Raw genomic sequence first — 21,448 nt, forward strand, 5'->3', positions numbered from 1 at the left:
GCTTAGTTAATTTTTACAAAATAATGTTTTAGGTGGTGAGCCACATCAGGTAACACCGGGGACCCGCGTACGTCTCTGATCCCAATATGCGTTAGGAGGTAGGGGCAGAGCTGACGAAATTTTCCTGACAAGGGGAAAGGGAAGGGGGTGAGATCAAAAATGGCTAAAAATCTGGAGACGTAATACTTGAACACCCCCCCCCCCCGAATTGTAAAAATATGGAATTCCTTTACAACGAAATTTCGTTATAACGAAGTGATTTCTCTGGTCTCCTGGAGTTCGTAATAACGGGATTCGACTTAGGTTCTAAAATATCTCTCAACATTCATGCTATGAAGGCTTTGAATAGCTGACCTTGCAAAGTTCAAAAGCACCAGAATTTCTTTGCATTTAAAGTCTGCATGTCCCCATATACAGATATGTCTTGACTCATTACTGGAAGTGGAAGTCCGTTAAAATGATCATATCTATCGATGAACCGATCCCGTGGCCAAATTAATACAGATTAAAAGAGTTGATTGATTTGCAGAATTGACACGGCAAAAAGAGTTTTTTTAGTTTGAATAATTAATACGGTAGAAAGATTCAATTAATTTGCTGAATTAATACGGTGATAAAGTAAGTTAATTTCTCTGAATAATACGGTATAAAGTGGTATATAATTCATTTATTAAATTAATATAGCAGTTATACAAAAAAGTCAATTGATTTACCGAACCGATACGGCCTGAAGGATCAAATCAATTTACCAAATTAACACGGTATGAAAAGTTGATCAATTTACTGAATCAATACAATGTAAAGAGTCAATTAACTCTTTATACTGTGGTAGATTAATTATTTATCTATCACATTGCTACAGTATAACAGTACGGTATATTTAATTTACTTCGACTAATACGGCTTAGTATAAATGTCAATTTTTTTGAACTCACATATCAGAAAATAGCAATTATACTACAGGGTGTCCTCCAAGTGCTGATTCGGTCTTTATCTCATCAACCGTCCGTCGTAGAGGTATAGTTTTAATTTTAAAAAAATGCTCAAAAAGTGTTATAAAATTACCCTGTACCAGTTTTGAGAGTGAAAATGCAGTGTGTAAGAAACTCAAAAATCTAAATTTTTATACGGCCCCTTTGTCGTCTAATTTCCAATTCGAAAGTAGTTGTAGTGTCCGTCCTGAAGCCAACAGAAAAAAATTCCAAGTTTCTAAGGGCAACATTCTCACTGAGATATTCGAATTCAAAACTCGGTCAAAATTTGGGAAAGGATTGTTCAAGTATAATTGAAGTATTACGCTCCTGCTGACAAGGGGGGACGTCAAAAATGGCTAAAAATCTGCTGACGTAATACTTGAATGGCCCCTAAGTAAGGGAAAGAGGCGTTGCCGGGTTTTTTTTTGTGTTCTTTCATAATTTTTCTCCGATTTTTGAATTTAGATATCTTAGCAAATATTGCACTTAGCATAACATTTGGTTATGGGCCATAAACTATATTTGTTATGGGCATCTCTTTTTCTCAGCCACCTCGTTGGGCATTTTGCTTGTTGTGGCCCTTTATTTGCATTGTATAACATTGAATTTTTTTTTTGTTGGCCTTAGTGGATAAAGGGCAACAACTTTCCAATTGGAAGTTAGAGAACGGGGGGACCGTATAAAAATTTATAATTTTTTTTTATTTTACGGCATACTGTATTTTCACTCTCAAAACTGATACCTGGTGATTTTTGAACATTTTTCCAATTGGAATCGTACCTCTACGACGGACGGTTGATGAGATAAAAGGCACGCATTAGCACAGACTGCGGCCTGTAAATTCATTGCCGATTATTTAATTAATTACTTAATTGAACGGAAAACGGAACACACTTGAATTTGAGAAGAAAAAAAGAATGACCAAAAGCCTTTATTGCTTTGAATTTTGCCTTTCTTTTTTAAAAGGAACTGCATATCTTTTATCCGTTTCCTTATTACAACCTTGAAAGACACAAAAAATAACCTCAAGGAGACGCGGAAGTTGGATAAAAGTGTGTTCAAAAGCATTTTTCCAGATTCATTTCATTATTTCATATTCAGTCGACGGCGATTGTGGTCCAAGAAGAAGCGTTTGATTGAGAAGCAACGTTTGTGTCCTGATCCTCTCTATATAAGATGATTGTCTTCATTTTTCTGTCTTTGTTTTTGGTTGGTAAGTAAGAAAAATCTGGAATATTTGCTCCTCGTTAAGTAGATTCCGACTACGGACCATGTTGGTTACAACGACATTTTGCCACATAAAATTGAATAAGATTTATAAGTAATTTTTTTTTATGGAATACAGTCAAATCCCGATGAGAATCCGGGTTCAAACCCCACTGTCGCCGCAGGGTGGTCGGCTAAAGTTGGTTTTTTTGCGGTTCCCGACTTGAAGGCGCGAATGCGAGCCGATCTCCACGTTAATAAGTGTCGCCGCAGAGAGCGACAGGCCTGCAAACAGCACAAATATTCAGTCACTACACTTCACGCACTATGAGTTGAGAAATAATTCATAGTTTAAAAAGATTGATTGCAGATGGCAGCACTACACATAACAAGCATTACACAGGAAACGAACTTCACGGAAGGTGGTTCACTCTATACGTACACGAACATTTCAACATGTACCACGTTGAAATGTGGTTAATTCGTTAGAAGTTCCGCAGAGGAATATGGACGAGGTGCATGCGTGTTTCAGTAGTAGTAACAGTCAGTCGAATGTGCGTCGGCCGACAAAAAAAAATTTCGAGTTATCGTTAGTTCGACTTATCGGATAATCTGATTTCAGAAAGAGAAAAAACAAAAAAAAATTATTAAAATAGCAGACTATTTACGAATATCATATTAGTGCTGAAGTTTGTTTTCTGTGGTTTTCTCAACTTCGTGGCAAGAATGAGAGTCGATCTCCCCGTCGAAAAGTCTCGCCATCAGAGAGCAGCAACAGGCCTATAAACGGTACAGATATTCAATCATTACTCTTCGCTCACTCACTTCATTTCTGACATACAGATGACAGCACTGAAAAGTCAGACACAACACTAGAGACGCATTCAGACTGTTAGGCATACACACACTTACACTTTCGGCACAACTCACTTGGTAATAAATTTACCATGACGATAGACCCGAGTTCTGCTCGGTTTGATAGAAATAACGAAAGTGCCAACTTACTGGGGATGAAGGTATTCAAGAGAGAAAAAAATATTCTAATTTATAATCATGTTTAATTATTGAATGAAAATTTTAAAACATAAACTAGAAATACATACAGTGTACATTAATGAAACGGACTCGTATAAGATAATCGTATAAATGAAACGAGTTATAAATAATTTATACAAAATTATTTTCTGCCAAAAAATGCAACGATTTTTGACTCTCTCTTTTTTTTTGTCTTCTTGATAAAGTCATTCACTTTTTGCCAGCAGAAAAATAAATCTGCTATTCCTAAATGCTGAATTCTGTTGCTAAATGTTAAATCCTATTGCTGAATGCTGAATTCTGTTGTTAATACTGAATTCTCTATTGCTGAATGCTAAATTCTATTGCTGAATGCTAAATTCTATTGCTGAATGCTAAATTCTATTGCTGAATGCTAAATTCTATTGCTGAATGCTAAATTCTATTGCTGAATGCTAAATTCTATTGCTGAATGCTAAATTCTATTGCTGAATGCTAAATTCTATTGCTGAATGCTAAATTCTGAATTCTGTTGTTAATGCTGAATTCTGTTGTTTATGCTGAATTCTATTGCTGAATGCCGAATTCTGTTGCTGAATGCCGAATTCTGTTGCTGAATGCCGAATTCTGTTGCTGAATGCCGAATTCTGTTGCTGAATGCCGAATTCTGTTGCTGAATGCTAAATTCTATTTCTGAATGCTAAATTCCATTGCTGAATGCTAAATTCTATTGCTGAATTATATTGCTGAATGCTAAATTCCATTGCTGAATGCTAAATTGCATTGCTGAATGCTAAATTGCATTGCTGAATGCTAAATTGCATTGCTGAATGCTAAATTCCATTGCTGAATGCTAAATTCCATTGCTGAATGCTGAATTTTGTTGTTGATGCTGAATTTTCTGTATTGTTAAATGCTAAATTCTATTGCTGAATGCTGAATTCTGTTGTGTTAATGCTAAATTCTATTGCTGAATTATATTACTAAATGATAAATTCTATTACTAAATACTGAATTATATTGCTAAATGCTATTTTTTAAATTTCTCTCATGTCCGAAAACTTTGACTTGAAGGAAAAAAAGAGTGAATGGAAAATTTTAACACTGAAATACCAAAAAAGTTCTGGGGCTGAGTGAAAACTTCGACTTAAACAGATGTTTGAGTCATCGGAGTTTGACTTATCACGAATTGACTGCATAACTGCACTACGCGACTTACGAACAGGTTTCCGAGCATCGTGCGCAAGCTGAAATCGCGTCATTTCGGTGAAAATTCACCGATCGCAAGGGGGAGGTTTGCCATCGATGTCTTCTAATTCAGTGCCCTATGCAAGATTTTTTTTTTTAATTCAGCTAAACTCGGTTATAACGAAATCGAGGATCCCGCGAAATTTTGCCGTTATAATAAAGGCCTGGTTACAACCATGATTAAGATCTTTAAGACCTTTTCTGGCGAGAAGAAAATACTGTAGCTGATGCTGTTTTTGATTGTGTTTAGGGTAGCCGTAATTGATCGAGGGAGGGGTTGGGGAGAAGAAGAAGAAATCAAGTCATTGCCGATTCTCGCCAAAAATGTTGCCAGTGGACGGTGAATTTCCAAATATTGCAAAACAATTTTTTAGGAAAAGCCCGAAAAATTACAGTTGGCTCTACAATTTTGGGACACACCTTGGATCAGTGTTTCCCAAAGTGAGCAATATCCCCTCGGTGGGAGATGGAATGGTCCAGGGGGACGGTAGAAAAGCTACGGGTTTAACACAGGATCCTATTTGTTCACTTGAGTTGGTGGGCGATGGAAGGAAAAAGTTTGGAAACTATGCCTTAAATGGATGAATGGAACGTACGCAATATGCATAGTAGAAAAAATTGAGAACATAAACGGCTTGTCTTTTGGATACATTAGGGATTGGAGCGGATAACGACGTCGAAGCCGACCACTGCCTAGCACAGTTCCAAGACCCAAGCCGAATGGAAGAGATATCGTTTGATTGCACCAGATCTGCTATTCAGACTTTGATTCGTACTCCCGGTGCTTTCCAGATGAGTCAGAGAGAAGCCAGCTGCTTGTGAGTATGATCATGAATTGTATCATTTATAAGCAAATCTTGATTTTTTAATTGTTATTTTCCCTTTGGTAATTTCAGCCGAAATTAATGTCATGACGGACAGAAACCTGGGGGGGGGGGGTTGATTGTCCCATTCAGGTATAAGACTATTCAACGATGCTTCAGGACTCTTGCACCTATCGTCGAAATTTTGAACTAATTTTGATTTTTGGGCAAATATAAGATCCGAATTCAGGACATGAATTTCGATGCACAAAAAACTCACAGAACAATATATATTTTTTTAACTTTTGTCCGCACACCCTGTATTCTACTGATATATACTACAGTCGAATCCCGTTTTAACGTACACCGATAAAGCGAAAATCTCATTTTAACGGGCACTATTCTAATCTTCTATGTAAGTTTTACATAGGAACAATGGAAAAACCTGGAATTCCTTTATAACGAAATTTCGTCATAACGAAGGGATTTCTCCGGTCTTTTGAAGTTCGTTATAACGGGATTCAACTGTAGAACTGGGGAGAGGAAGAAATCTAATTCCCGGTTGCCGAATTCATCCTTTTACCTCTCATCGAAACATCACCTTGAACCTTATTCGTATATCGGAGTGCCGTAGATGAGTCTATAATAGCTCATACCTTACCCCCTCAGTCAACATCATTTTGGAAGAAAATATCGATTTTATTTTCAACTTTTTATGTTTGTTGTGATTCCAAAACAGGCTTTTTTGTTTACATGTCACTTAGAATCGAAGTTACGTCCACTTCAGTGTTGCATTTTTACATACAAGTAATCCGTGAATAAAAATTTTAAACGTGTTATATACGAAGAATGCAATTTTTTTGACATTTTTCTTGAGTTTGAAACATGATTTCTGAAAATCTATTCCTTGTATCATTACGAAATCTCAATATAATATTTTGCTATATATTGTTGAGATTATGAATCAGTCCATATCCAGTATTTTGTTTAATTACAGTATTTTGTAGACGATATAAAGGATGAAATTTCAAAAAAATTCACACGCACATTAACAGATTTGAGTGTAACTTATGAGCATAGCATGCAATCCTTTAAATTTTTGTTCATAACCTGCAACATAACTAGCTAAATGTACTGTAAAAATTTCATTAAATTTTTTTTGGCAATCATGTTTTAAATATTGCGTGACTTTTGCCTAAAATTTGACGTAAAAAAATGACATTCTCATAGAAAAAAGCGTGGGTAGTCAAAAATTTATTACTGTTTTTCCACCATTTTGATACACTTTCTATCAAAAAGTGTCATTAAAGTTCACTCTAGAACCATTTTATGGAAAATGGTTCTAGAATGGTTTTCGAATGCAGTCGAATACCTTCGCATAACACACCATCTTTAAGATTGTTAAAAATTTAGAAAATGCGGCTGGTAAATGGTTTTTGTCGAAAACACTCGATGAACTTGTAAAAAAAAGAAACGCATTAGAGTTGTGCATTTTGAACCATTTGGAACACTCTTCACGTACAAGCTTCTGGCAACAAATGATGGATGATCTATATTTGACGAATCGGCGATAAATCTGGTAGCCTTGCCCGAACCTAACCGCACGTTAGGAAGAAGGCGAAAGAAAAATAGAAGAAAAATAACGTCTTCCAATTAGTACTGCAACAAGGCTGTTGCATAATTCAATTAACCCTTTAATTTAACTTATATTGACCCACTGGAAGGATTATCAGCCCCTTGGTGTCACAGAGTGTCTGTGTCATTGTAATATTACTTTTTGTGGACTTTTATTGCTTGTGTTTTTCTTACTTTGATTGTATGTTTTATAAAATAAAAAAAGGAAAGGAATATAACAGATGAGACAGCAGACTTCTCTTTTCACCCTCACCACCCCCCCCCCTATGTGTTCTCTCTCCCTTACATGTACGAAGTAGAAAAATACATTATATGTGGGGGAAAAATCAATAACAGAAGTATAGAAAGCACGGGGAAGAAAAAAAAAACAACTCCAGTTCATAGGATTACAATAAAGCTCCGCAATGATGGGGAGAGAGAGAGAGGAAAGAAAGCAAAGTGGATTTAATTTATTACACTTGCGTTTGGGCGAAATATTTCGTCCGTGACGGTAAAGAGGTTAAACTACTAATTGTATAAAAAACTGCGAAATGTGTGGAATGAACTTGGTTACAGACTAAATGGTTGTCGTGTTACGAAAGGGTGACACATCAAACATTTCCTAACTGCAAAGAAAAATTGGAATGTTTTACTTTATTTTTATGCATCACTGAGTACACAGTCGACTACCGTACTAGCGAAAATCTCGTTTCAACGAACAATTTTTGAATACCCCCAGATAAGCTTACATAGGAAGAATGCACCTGGAATTCCTTTATAACGAAGTGATTTTTCTGCTCTTTTGGAGTTCGGTATAACGGGATTCCACTGTATTATGTGTGGTAATTTTGAAAATATGAATTTTTAAAATCGCGTAATTCATTTATGCTAATCCTGTAAAATAAACCTGTAATTATTTCTTGTTTTTATTCTGAAAGGTCATTCGTAACTGTCGTGAAATGCATGACGGATAAAATTGCGCAGGAATGTGGTGAAGAATACCGCAAGCCGATCATAGACTCCATTATCGACAACATGGATAGCTCAGTGATCAACCTCGGTGACGATTGCTTGAATCGATTGCAGAGCGGATACAGAAAGAGGAGATTCGCTGGCATTTTCCGAAGAGCTCTCAAATTCTAAGAGATTATCGATCTATTACACTGCAACATCTTTACAACACGGTTAAGCTCACAAGCTTCAACGCGCGTAATTATCACTACCTACAAAACAATAGTCTGAAATTCCACAAAAGGAATGACATTTGTACAAATATTTTTAACGTACATCGATCAATATTAATAAGTTCTTATTATTATTGAATTTGATAAATAAAATAATATGTTAGAAATGATGAAAAAATAAAGAGTGTCATGATTTTTTTATGAGAGCTTATTCTGATATATTGATGACTCTCGAAAAGAGTTGATTTTCTGCACACAAGATGGCAGCACTAAAAAAACTGGCTGGAATAAATTTGAAAAATATTCAATTTTGTTTTCGATTAATTAACACCAAATGTGACTTTTTATGTTAGGTTACGGCACATAAATTAAGGATAATGCCAGCTCCGGCAAATAAAGGTTCAGAAACAAAACAAACGTTACTTATCATAAAGCCCATTTATTAAACAAAAGATAAAGAACAAAAACGATGGTGCATGTATGATACCATTCATAATAACTACGATTTTTGCTCCCTGAAGAATTGTAAAAAATATCTCCTTTTACAAAAACTTACTATTACATGGTTGGTATGATGGTTAATATCTTGTATGCCTCCCATGCGATGAAATACAGACCGTACAACGCCTAGGCATGCTGAGTATCAAATTATCGATCTGATCTTGGGGAAGATCACTCCACTCAGCAAGCAATGCTCTCCGAAGTTCCGGTACACATGTAGGAGGTGGTTGACGTGCTGCAATTCGTCGGCCAAGCATGTCCCACACATGCTCTATCGGATTCAGGTCAGGTGAGAATGCTGGCCATTCCATACGGGTTATATCCTGAGATTCAAGGCATTCGTTTTCGATGTTTGCTCGGTGAGGACGGGCGTTGTCATCCATAAACACAAATTCTGTGCCCATGGCACCCCTAAACAAACGTACATGTTGTTCCAGAATGATGTCCTGATAAATTTGGGCTTTCATGGTTCCGGTTTGAACATGCAGATCTGTTCTGGAACCCAGTATAATTCCACCCCAAACGAGCAATGCTGCACCACCGTAACGGTGTCGTTCAATGATGTTGTCTTGGTGGTAACGGGTACCTGGCGTTCTCCATATGAAAGTCCGACATGAATCAGACTGCAAGCTAAACCTGGACTCGTCGGAAAACATCACACAAGCCCACTGTGACGATGTCCACATTGCATGTTCTCTACTCCAGGCTAATCACTGCCGACAGTGAGTTGCCGTGAGCGGAACACATCTGACAGGCCTGCGAGCATATAGACCAATATCTCCCAAACGTCTGTACACGGTTTGCCTTGAAACTGTGGTACTTGTGGCTGCAGATAGCTGACGAGACAGGTCGGATGCTGTGCTCCGTCTGCTTCTTTTGGCAGTTACTGCCAAATACCGGTCTTCATTCGGCGTTGTAACTCTGGGGCGACCTGTACTGTAACGTCTACTGACATTTCCGTTATCTTGGAATCGTTGCCAAAGCCTAGAGATGACACTTTGGGCAATTCCAAGTTCCTCGGATACTTCCATCTGAGTGCGCCCACATTCCAGGCGGCCGATAATTCTACCACGTAAAAAATCATCCACATGCGTCCTCTGTGTCATAACTATTCGCTTATGGCACTGAGCGCCTTACAGAACTCTTGTGAACAATTTTACTTCTTTGCCACCATTCCTTATATACCCCCCTGTTACACTCTCGCCGTTGTGACGTACTATCGGAATCATCTGGTGGCTTCCTGAAATTTGCATATCATTCTTGCACATGTGTGTGATAATTCTACGGGTGAAATTTTTACTTTAGATTTCAATTTCCGTGTGATTCTGAATTATCCTTTATTTATGGACATGAGTGTATTTGCCGCCGTCATGTAAAATAAAAGGCGGCGGGGGGGAGGATGCACAACTTTCCTGCCCTCCGGCCAAATGTGAGCCGTCAAGTGCTTTCATGTGGTCCACGGAATTTTTTTCCGGTTAGGATTACTAGATTCAAAAACAGGGATGGGAGGACGCTTAAACCCCTCACAATTCGCAAGTTCATTTTCCTGATTTGCGCGACAATAATATTTTCCAACAAAATCAGATTCTCCGGAAAAAAAAAAAGCAAAGAACAAATGACAATCCGTTTACCCTCGCTTTTTAATCAATTGCTCACACACTCTTAGCGGTTTTATTACTTTGCCTTGAGCAATTCCGGGGTTTTCTTTTCCCATTCTCGGAAGTTATTTATTTGACGAGTGCTGTTTTTTTTGTTTTTGTTGGTTTCTTTTTTTGCCAGAGTAGGTTTCGCCATAAGAATCAGCATCGAACACTTTGAGTTCGATGATATGACATCGAACACACTGTGCAGTATACGTCATTAGCTGTTGGTGAGCAAACAATGATATTCTTAAAATGGATATTGTGGTTTTTGTTCTCCCAGAGATACCGAGAGTTGAAGCACTATTTTGAATGCAATTCGGGGGGGGGGATAGTCGAACATGGCCATGGTCAGCGAACATGCCATGTCAGGGCGCGAACCCCTTAGGCTATTGGAGGTAATGGCAGCCCGTTATATGGCCAACTCCAGCGGTTCTTTGTGCCCGAGTGGCGTGGGGGTAAGATGCTCGTCTACCTCCGTGAAGGTTGTTGTCACAGTCCCGGGTTCGAACCCAAGGGGGGATATAGATAAGATATTTTCCCTAACAAGCTTGAGGTGGCACCACCGTTAGACAGCGCCTTCATTTCCAACCCATCTCATTAATGGCAGTAAATTGCAATATATGGCCAGAGTCGGTGTAATTATTTCTTGGGTTTTTTTTTCTGAAAGGTCATTCGTAACTGTCGTGAAATGCATGACGGATAAAATTGCGCAGTAATGTGGTGAAGAATACCGCAAGCCGATCATAGACTCCATTATCGACAACATGGATAGCTCAGTGATCAACCTCGGTGACGATTGCTTGAATCGATTGCAGAGCGAATACAGAAAGAGGAGATTCGCTGGCATTTTCCGAAGAGCTCTCAAATTCTAAGAGATTATTAACCTACTTCAATGCAACATCTTTTCAACACGGTTAAGCTCAAACAAGCTTCGACGTAGGTAATTACTACCTCATAAATGTATGACGTGTAACAAAATACAAAAAAAGGAATAAGATGACTACAAATATTTTTAACGTACATCGATCAATATTAATAAGTTCTTATTATTACTGAATTTAATAAATAAAATAATATGTTAGAAATGAAGAGTATTCATGATTTCTTTTATTAGAGCTTACTCTGATATATTGATGACTCTCGAAAAGAGTTGATTTTCTGCACACAAGATGGCAGCACTAAAACAACTGGCAGGAATTAATTTGAAAAATATTTAATTTTGTTTTCGATTAATTAACACCAAATGTGACTTTTTATGTTAGGTTACGGCACATAAATTATGTATTTGCTACCGTCATGTAAAATTAAAGGCGGGGGGGGGAGCAACTTTCCTGCCCTCCGGCCAAATGTGACCCGTCAAGTGCTTTCATGTGGTCCACGGAATTTTTTCCGGTTAGGATTACTAGATTCGAAAACAGGGATGGGAGGACGCTTGAGCCCCTCACAATTCGCAAGTTCATTTTCCTGATTTGAGCAACAGATTGCGCGACAATAATATTTTCCAACAAAATCAGATTCTCCGGAAAAAAAAAAGCAAAGAACAAATGACAATCCGTTTACCCTCGCTTTTTAATCAATTGCTCACACACTCTAGTCGGTTTTATTACTTTGCCTTGAGCAATTCCGGGGTTTTCTTTTCCCATTCTCGGACGTTATTTATTTATTTATTTGACGAGTGCTGTTTTTTTTGTTTTTGTTGGTTTCCTTTTTTTGCCAGAGTAGGTTTCGCCATAAGAATCACCATCGAACACTTTGAGTTCGATGATTTGACATCGAACACACTGTTCAGTATACGTCATTAGTTGTTAGTGAGCAAACAATGATATTCTTAAAATGGATATTGTGGTTTTTGTTCTCCCAGAGCGGTTTCGGAGGAGGACAATTGAAATGAAATCAAAATACAAGGACGTCTGGTAACCCTACTCTAGCCGGTGGGGGGGCCCTGTTGCTAGATGTGGGGGGCCCATGACTGACGTACTGGGGGAAGGGTAGAGTTTTTCAATTACAAACGAAAGATGACCGCCCTTCAGCTTCAAGAAAACCCTGTGTATACTTATAGTTAGGAAGCCAAAGCATATTTTGCATATTTTCCCTGTCTAACGTTTCGTGAATTATCATAAATATAATCTATAAGTAATAAAATTAATTTCCATCCTTCCATCTTTTAAAATCCCAGGCTGCGGTCTCCGGCCCTTATGTGCCACTGGGCGCTCGTGTAATTTTTCAGGCCATCGGACTGAAAAGATTGTGCATTCTTGCTACATTGTACAGTATAGTAAACATTCTCTTTTGTGGACGCCGGTGGGGACAAAGAAATTTGTCCGTAATAGGGGGGGGGCGGCGGCTTGACCGTTGATAAGGGGTTTCAAATGCAAACTTTTCTTCGGCTATTTTTACTTTCCTTCCCCTATTCTACGGCCAAATAAAAAAAAATGGCCATAGAATAGGGGTAACCGCATCTGAGAGGTGTCCGTTAAAAGAGGTTTCACAATACATATAAACATATTTTTTCATGACTAGAACAGCAGTAGAAAAATAGAAAGTTGAGAAATTATTCAGATAGTGCTGCCATCTACTCGTAGAAGAACAAATTGGAAAAAGTAATGTTTCAGATATAGTCAGTTAGTCACCTCGTCCAGTGCTTTTCAACCGCTGGGCTGCGGCGGCGTGGTACCGGGCCCTGACACAAACTCGGATCCAGGACGATGTGACGGGAGAGGCGAAGCGTCTAAGTTCGTTTGATTGTCCCGTATTATACGGGACAGATACATTTTGTAATATTATTCGGCTCTTTTTAGGGTTGGTTCCCCCCCCCCCCCCATCGCCCTTCCCCGAGTGAGTGAAGGCAGACATCTTCAATTACGAATGGAGCATAAGCAGGCGGATCTGGGAGGATTTATTGAAGCAGCGACTTATTGTGTGTAGGTGCATCGGGTCATCCCGCATTTTATGGGACAGATAAATTTTCCTATTATTCCATATTATTCGGCTATTGAGAGGGACGATAGCCCCTATCGCCCCCTTCTGGATCTGTGCTTGCCCTGGCATCAGTCAAACCGGACCGTGAGTGATTCACAGTTTTATTCTTCCCATTTACTTCTTGTTAATGGCGTGCGTGATGTGATCTCAAGTTTTCTACTAACAAAAATAAATAAACCAGGCCACACTCTTTGAAAGGTTGAGAACCACTGAAACCACTGACCTAGTTCAGTGTTTACCAACCATTCGATGTTGTGGACCCCCTGTATTGCTCCGTGGACCAGCTTGTAGTGGCGGTCAATTTCGAGTAATCTCCCACCCCATGGCTACGCCCAACTCCACATACTTCTGCAGGGGAACCTTGGCTGTGATCTCTGACAGGCGTCCCGGACAGATTTTTCACGGGCCCCTCCTATAGTAAATTTATACTTATAAAAAGAAATATATATATATATATATAAGAATTTTGTCCCGGGTGCCTAGCTTCTTGAGGGGATATGCTATACATGCACAGTGGCGTATTTACAGCGGGGGCTTAGCAGGTTATAGCCCAGGGTGGCAAGTTCGGAGGGGAAACAAATTTTAGGAATGAGTGACTAAGAAAATTAGTACATAATGGGAGAGGGGTGGAAAAATTTTATAACCACGAATCTGTCTCTGCCCAGAGAGCCAGAAACTGGGCCAATGAGTGGCCTAAAGAGTTTGTAAGCATGTGAGTGAACGAAAGAGTGGGCAAGCAGTGAGCAAGAGTGACGTGGAACGTGCACAAGCATGTTGAACGATTGAAAGAGTGAGCAAGCACGTGAATGTTTAAAAGAGTAAAGCATGTGAGTGACCAAAACAGTGTGCAATCATGTGGGTGACTAAAATAGCGTGCAAGCATATAGCCAAAGGAGTGACCTAGAGAGTGACTTGGGAAATGTGTCAGCTTGAAAGTGACTTGGGAAATGTGTCAGCTTGAAAGTGACTTGGGAAATGTGTCAGCTTGAAAGTGACTTGGAGTGTGTGTGAACATGGGATTGACCAAAAGAGTACGACAGAATTTGAGTGACCAAAAGAACATGCAAGCATGTAAGTGACTAAAAGAGTACTCAATCATGTGAGTGACCGAAAGAAGGGCTTGGAGACACGGGCGTATTTACAGATGGGGTCTAAGCGGGTTACACGGCGGCGAATTCGAAGAATGAGTGGTCAAGAAAACTAAACTACAATGAGAGCAGGGGGGAAAAATTCTGATAGCCCACAGACGACAAAACCGTAAATACGCCTCTGAACCTGCATTAAATCCAAAGTATATTGTTCCTTTATAATTTAGACACTATAAAAAGTTTGAGTAAGAAATTACAATTTCAGAGCGTTAAATGCGTCATTCACGCAATGGCAGATAATGAAATTGATCCCGCGGAACTCTTACAAAGTACTCACTGAAGCGCGTGGGGGTCCGCGGACTCCCGTACCACAGGTTAGAAAACGCTGACCAGGTCACAATAAGGTTCAAGAGTTATTACGGGTAGGGTTATCAAATTCTGAAACAGAAATGAGGAGGCATGCGCTCGCACCTACGTCACTTTGACATCTTAACGACAGATACCTACGAAGACAACAACAATTTGTTTTCCAACCAAAGAAAAGAGATGCTTTAAGACACGTCTACAAAATTTTTTTTAAGGGTTGCTTCCGAGGGGGGGGGGGGGGTATTGATTAAGGAATCAGACATTGAGTGTTGTTGAACCTATTTTTGTTTATTTCTGGATGGGCATCAATTATGAATGGGCAGAGGTCCAGGGCGGTCTTAACACACGCCCTGTGATATCTCATAGGGAGCCTCCATGATAATAAGATCTAGTGCTACGATTTTGAAAAGTATGTAAATTGGTATTTGCATCTAGGTAGGAGGGACCCGGAATGTTACTTTGCCCGGAGGCGTTTTGTTATTCTATACCTTAAGTGCTCCGGATGATGTCTCTCACAGACACTTGAGATGGCAAATCAGTTTGAAGGACAACACAGATTTATTTTATTTACACGTATTCACAAGCAGCGATTTTACAATACGCTTAATAGAGAGTGACTTCTCTCACACACGCAAGAGATCTAAAAAAAAATTCAACAAACTGCTCATGGTTCTGCTTGGGCGGCGTTTCTAGCAGAGAACGTAACCTTCGAGAACGTTCCCAACCATTCTCGTGAGATCCCAGAAATTCTTTTGGCATCGCGATGTCGCCAAATCATTGGAGCTGTCGCCAAACTCGTCAAGCTTATGGCCAATTTGACGAGATTTACACAGGAATGCGTCGATGACTGTTTACAGGCGAAAATGAGATAATAAATTATGAATGAGGACTATCTACATAATTTCCGTTACAATATGATTTTAACACGTGAATACATTAATTGGCTAAGATCGCAAGTTTTCCACTAAAAGGCAGGGTTAAAGACACTGGAGATTTTAAAATATATCCGGTGAAAGGAAAAAAAAACTATTGGTAACATATGGACATCGGTATTTGCGTATGTGTACATAGGAAGATGTGCAAAATATCCACCGCGCATATCAAGGAATGCATGCGCGCGTCGTGGAATGACGTGGAAAGCATAGGCGGAGATAGACTTGGAAGTCTGGGGGGGGGCAAGATGATGATGATGTCGATTCATCTATACATATATGCATTAGATCTGTCGACTTCACCTTTGATGCTGCCCCCCCCCTGTATCTCCGCCCATGGTGGAAAGTTTTCCCCCTTGCACCGGATATGACGTCATGCTTTTCTTTCGCATTTTTCTCGAAAACTATGGGTACAGTTCTTTGGGCATTTTTTATGTATTCCAAGTGAGGAATCTGTCTGTGCAGAGTTTGGTAGGTTTTGATGGGACATCCTGTATATATTATTAGTCAATTTTTTTCAGGTTACGTTACTAAATACATAAAAAATGCTTTCCTAGGTTTGAAAATACATAGAACGCACATTAAAAATACAAAACTCAATATGCATATTCATAGCAATTTTTCCAAATCTATTTTAAATTTTTCACTATTTACTACATTAAAACATTCCAGCTGTAAAATGCATTAAAATTTGAAATTTATTTTATACTGTATATTAAAAATAGTAAATTTTAAGATTATAGATTTCTTTGAAAAAAAATTTTAAATGTAAATGAAGCATATGTGTGTTAGATTAACGTAAGTGAAAATGTCGGTTGGGTTTTATGTCAATTCGAATTACAAAAATTATGCAAATTGAAATTTCAAAGGAATAAATTAAGTAAGTAATTTTAACAATTCAGTATCATTATAAAAAGCTAAAAAATAATTCTTTAAAACTTATAATAAAAAAGTATTAAAATTTATTTTAAAAAAAATCATAGAAAAATATCATTAACATTTATGTTTCGAAATCACAAAATTCATTATAATTTATTTTGAAAAACTAATTAAAATTTATTAAAAATCACAAAAGGTCATCAAAATTTTTTCAAAAAATCATAAAAGTTAATTAAAGTATATTTTAAAAAATAAAATTTATTTTAAAAATCATAAAAAATATTATTAGAAATATTCATTAAAATTTATAAAAAGTTCAATAAAATTTATTAAAAAAGTTCAATAAAATTTATTAAAAAAGTTCAATAACATTTATTAAAAAAGTTCAATAGAATAAATTTTAAAAAAATCATTAAAATCTATACACAAATTGGTTAAAAATAATTTAAAAATTGATTAAAAATAATTTAAAAATTGATTAAAAATAATTTAAAAATTGATTAAAAATAATTTAAAAATTGATTAAAAATCAATTTTTGATCAAAATATGATCATTGATCAATTGATCAAAATATATAAAAAGTTCAATAAAATATATACACAAATTGATTAAAAATAATTTAAAAATTGATTAAAAATAATTTAAAAATTGATTAAAAATAATTTAAAAATTGATTAAAGATAATTTAAAAATTGATTAAAAATAATTTAAAAATTCATCCAAAAATAATTTAAAAATTCATCCAAAAATAATTTAAAAATTCATCCAAAAATAATTTAAAGTATTTATTAAAAATTAATTCAAAATTCAAAAGTAAATTATTTCAAAATTCAAAAGTAAATTATTTCAAAATTCAAAAGTAAATTATTTCAAAATTCAAAAGTAAATTATTTCAAAATTCAAAAGTAAATTATTTCAAAATTCAAAAGTAAATTATTTCAAAATTCAAAAGTAAATTATTTCAAAATTCAAAAGTAAATTATTTCAAAATTCAAAAGTAAATTATTTCAAAATTCAAAAGTAAATTATTTCAAAATTCAAAAGTAAACTATTTCAAAAATTCAACAATAAATATCACAAAAACAATAAAAAAAATTTTGGATCTATCAACCTAATTTTTTTGATGAATTTAAAAAAAAAGTTAAATATGAACGAGTAAATGTATAGCGGGTAAAGAAAAATTTCGGGAAATCAGGTATCAATATCAGATCAAACGATGATTCAAACACGAGCAATCAATTGTTATCTGGACACATAACGACATTTAAAGAGAAGCTTTTAGTCTCATTTCACAGCATTTGACCTGGATTGCATTTTTTTATATTTTTTTTTGGATGCCATTTGGGGGGACATCAATCTGATTATATGGAGATCGAAGACGATGCAGACACAGCCTGGCGACACAAAAATTGTTCCGACACAAATACCGAATCGACCTTTGAGTGACCCTCGCGCTCGCTCCGAGTAATAAATACACTTTCTAATCAATTTGCTCTCTTTTTTTACTCTTTCTTCTTTCTTTCCTCTCTCCATTGATTTCAATATTCTATATAACTTGAAAAATTATCCTTATTCAAGAGCGAGGAAAAATTATTCTAACTTTTCCGTTTTTTCGGAATTCCGCTAAAATCATATACGCCCGAACAGAGCGGGATCGGTTAATCGAATTGTTTACTTGGTTAAACGAGCTGCTATCGATAACAAAAATTAGCCACTGAATGTAAAATACTAATTTTGAATATTAATTGAAAAACTATTCTTATATGTAGTGCAGTCGAATTCCGTTTTAAAGAATACCGATATATCTATATATATAGCTATCAAGTTTTAACGAACACTTTTCTAATCCCCCAGATAAGTTTACACAGAAACAATGCAAAAAACCTGTAATTCCTTTATAACGAAATTTCGTTATAACGAAGTGATTTTTCCAGCCTCTTGGAATTCGTTATAACGGGATTCAACTGTACAGTAAAACCTCTGTTAACGTTCACCCCTGTTTTATGGTCAAATAAAAATATTCTAGCAAAATACCTATCTAAATATTTTTTAATTATTTAAATTTTTAATATTTATATTATTTATTATTTTTAATATTTATATTATTTATTATTTTTAATATTTATATTATTTATTATTTTTAATATTTATATTATTTATTATTTTTAATATTTATATTATTTATTATTTTTAATATTTATATTATTTATGTTTAAAATTTAAATACTTGATACCTATTTTTTAATTATTATTAAAAAATAATGTATTTTGAATCCGTTTAACGTTCACCCTCAGATACGGTCACGGACATCATTTTCATCATTCGTGTAATTGGATTGAAACCCCCTGAACGTGCACTAACAGTCGCGAATTCGGCTCAAATTATACTCACTACATGACATCATAGATACTAATATATAAACTGAAGAGCCAAAAAACTGGTACAGGCATGCCTATGCAAATAAAGAGATATGGAACCAATCAGAGTACGGCGCTGAGGTCGGCAACGCCTATATAACACAACAAGTGTCTGGCATAGTTGTTAGATCGGTTACTGCTGCTGCAATGGCAGGTTTTCGAGATTTAAGTGAGTTTGAACGTGGTGTTATAGTCGGCACACGAGAGATGGGACATAGCATCTCCGAGGTAGCGATGAAATTTGGATTTTCACGTACGACCATTTCACGAGTGTACCGTGAATATCGGGAATCCTGTAAAAAATTAAATCTACGACATCGCTGCGTGGGCCATCAACAAGTGTCAGCGTGCAAACCATTCAACGAAACATCATCGATATGGGCTTTCGGAGCCGAAAGCCCACTGGTGTACCCTTGATGACTGCACGACACAAAGCTTTACGCCTCGCCTGGGCCCGACAACACCGACATTGGACTGTTGAGGACTGGAAACATGTTGCCTGGTCTGACGAGTCTCGGTTCCAATTGCTTCGAGCTGATGGACGTGTACGGGTATGGAGACAACCTCATGAATCCAAGGACCCTACCTGTCAACAGAGGACTGTTCATGCTGGTGGAGGCTCTGTGATGGTATGGGGCGTGTGCAGTTGGCGTGATATGGGACCCCTGATACTTCTAGATACGACTCTGACAGGTGACAGGTACGTAAGCATCCTGTCTGATCACCTGCACTCAGTCATGCCCATTCCGACGGACTTGGACAATTTAAGCAGGACAATGTGACATCCCACACGTCCAGAATTGCTACAAAGTGGCTCCAGGAACACTCTTCTGACTTTAGACACTGCCGCTGGCCACCTAAATCCCCAGACATGAACATTATTGAACATATCTGGGATGCCTTGCAACGTGCTGTTCAGAAGAGATCTTCACCCCCTCTTACTCCTACGGATTTATGGACAGCCCTGCAGGATTCATGGTGTCAATTACCTCCAGCACTACTTCAGACATTAGTCGAGTCCATGCCACGTCGTGTTGCGGCACTTCTGCGGGCTCACGGAGGCCCTACACGATATTAGGCAGGTTTACCAGTTTTTTTGGCTCTTCAGTGTGTGTATATATATATATATACATTTATTTGATTTACTTTTTTTAGCTCTACTTTTCAATGAAATTTTTGCTTTAAGTTTAATGTTTCGCAACTCTGATATAGTTGTCTGGTTGTGCTTCATATTTTACTTGATTTTACTGGTGCATCATATTTACATGGTTGTGCTTCAACCGCTGCGGTGGTCGAGTGGTTATAGTGACGGACTCGCGATGCGAGGATCCGGGTTCGAACCCCACAGTGGTGGTCGGCTGAAGTTGGTTTCCTGTGGTTCCCAACTTCAAGGCGCAAATGCGAGCCGATCTCCCCGTTAAAAAGTCTCGCCACAGAGAGCAACAGTCCTACAACGGTAAAGCATTCAATCATAACACTTCACTGATAGTTAGAAAAACTGGTGGCAGATGGCAGCACTACACATAACAAGCATTACAGAGAAACAAAAAAAACTTTACGTCAGGTTTCACTACACGTACACGCACATTCCCGCATGTACCGATTCGTTGGGGGTTCCGCGGGGTGCATGTGTGGTGTAGCAGTAGTAGGTACGGCCTCCAAAAGATGGCTCGAGGATCCATGATGTTCTTAAGTGAGCCACCACGTTTGTCAATTTGCCTGTTGTGGTTTTGTATTTGTTATTTGCATTTACATCAGCGTTTTTAAACCTACTTCGCAGACCATAAAGCGAACATAATAACTTCATTCTAATTGAATGGAAAATTATTCGATGTGAAACTGAACTTGATAATATCCACTTGGGTTCAAAAATGAAAAATTAGACCCTCATACTTGATGGGTGACCATATCCCATTGAGAAAAATATGGGAAATTGTAATCCTAGAGACGGGACAGATTGCTGAATGTCACCAAAAAATGCAATTAGAAAAAAAAAGTTGTCAATTATTTTGGAAAATACCAAAATTAAGGACTGTTGCAAATTCGCAGTAAAAAAAATGTACTTCACGAAAGAAACGTTAAAATCTGGTGATCAGATTTCAGTGAGGAAAAATATGGGAAATTGGGGGTCTCTTGAATACGAGACATCGTTAGAAAAAGATCCCCAAGAGAAGAGATTCCGAGGAGAAAAACATTGATGTAATCGAATACAGTGAAAAACGTAAAACAAGTTCGTGCTCTGGCTAATGGAATAATTAAATGTCAGGAGGACGCAGATATTATCCATTTTGAAACAAAAGGAACATTGGCAAGAGGAATGGCTGAAAAACGGAAATGAAGCTAGGAAATATACATTGCCGAAAACAGAAGGACTTACCGTAGATGCAATTGCGTACGATTAGTTTGTTTTCAGCAAGAATTTACCTGTTTCTGATCAGATTTTGTTGCTGATTTCACCGAATTGTCGTTTCAACCGAGGTCGTTATAACCGAGTTTGACTGTTGTTATTTGCATTTTTAATTGGGTTGCTGTATTTTTGAAATATATGACATCCATATTTTTATGGGCATCTTTTTCTCAGTCACCTCGTTGGGCGTT

At 37.2% G+C, this 21,448-nt stretch overlaps 1 protein-coding gene across 1 annotated transcript; it reads left to right on the plus strand.

Moving 5' to 3' along the window:
• The first annotated feature begins 1,986 nt into the window (after positions 1–1,986).
• Positions 1,987–8,244, plus strand: LOC149088012 (uncharacterized). The gene is made up of 3 exons (XM_089243711.1): positions 1,987–2,187; positions 5,098–5,260; positions 7,798–8,244. The coding sequence occupies exons 1-3, from the start codon at positions 2,151–2,153 to the stop codon at positions 8,000–8,002; spliced, it is 405 nt and encodes a 134-aa protein (XP_089099837.1). The 5' UTR covers positions 1,987–2,150; the 3' UTR covers positions 8,003–8,244.
• Positions 8,245–21,448: the final 13,204 nt, after the last annotated feature.

Source organism: Pholcus phalangioides, unplaced genomic scaffold (assembly GCF_987345545.1).
Source record: "Pholcus phalangioides strain wild (caught in Gottingen) unplaced genomic scaffold, Ppha-v1.0 ptg000003l_1, whole genome shotgun sequence".
Lineage (NCBI taxonomy): Eukaryota > Metazoa > Arthropoda > Arachnida > Araneae > Pholcidae > Pholcus > Pholcus phalangioides.

Coding starts and splice junctions, on each gene's coding strand:
- LOC149088012 (XM_089243711.1), top strand. CDS start 2,151: ATGATTGTCTTCATTTTTCTGTCTTTGTTTTTGGTTG. Junction 2,188..5,097: donor TCTGTCTTTGTTTTTGGTTG/GTAAGTAAGAAA, acceptor TGGATACATTAG/GGATTGGAGCGGATAACGAC. Junction 5,261..7,797: donor CAGAGAGAAGCCAGCTGCTT/GTGAGTATGATC, acceptor TTATTCTGAAAG/GTCATTCGTAACTGTCGTGA.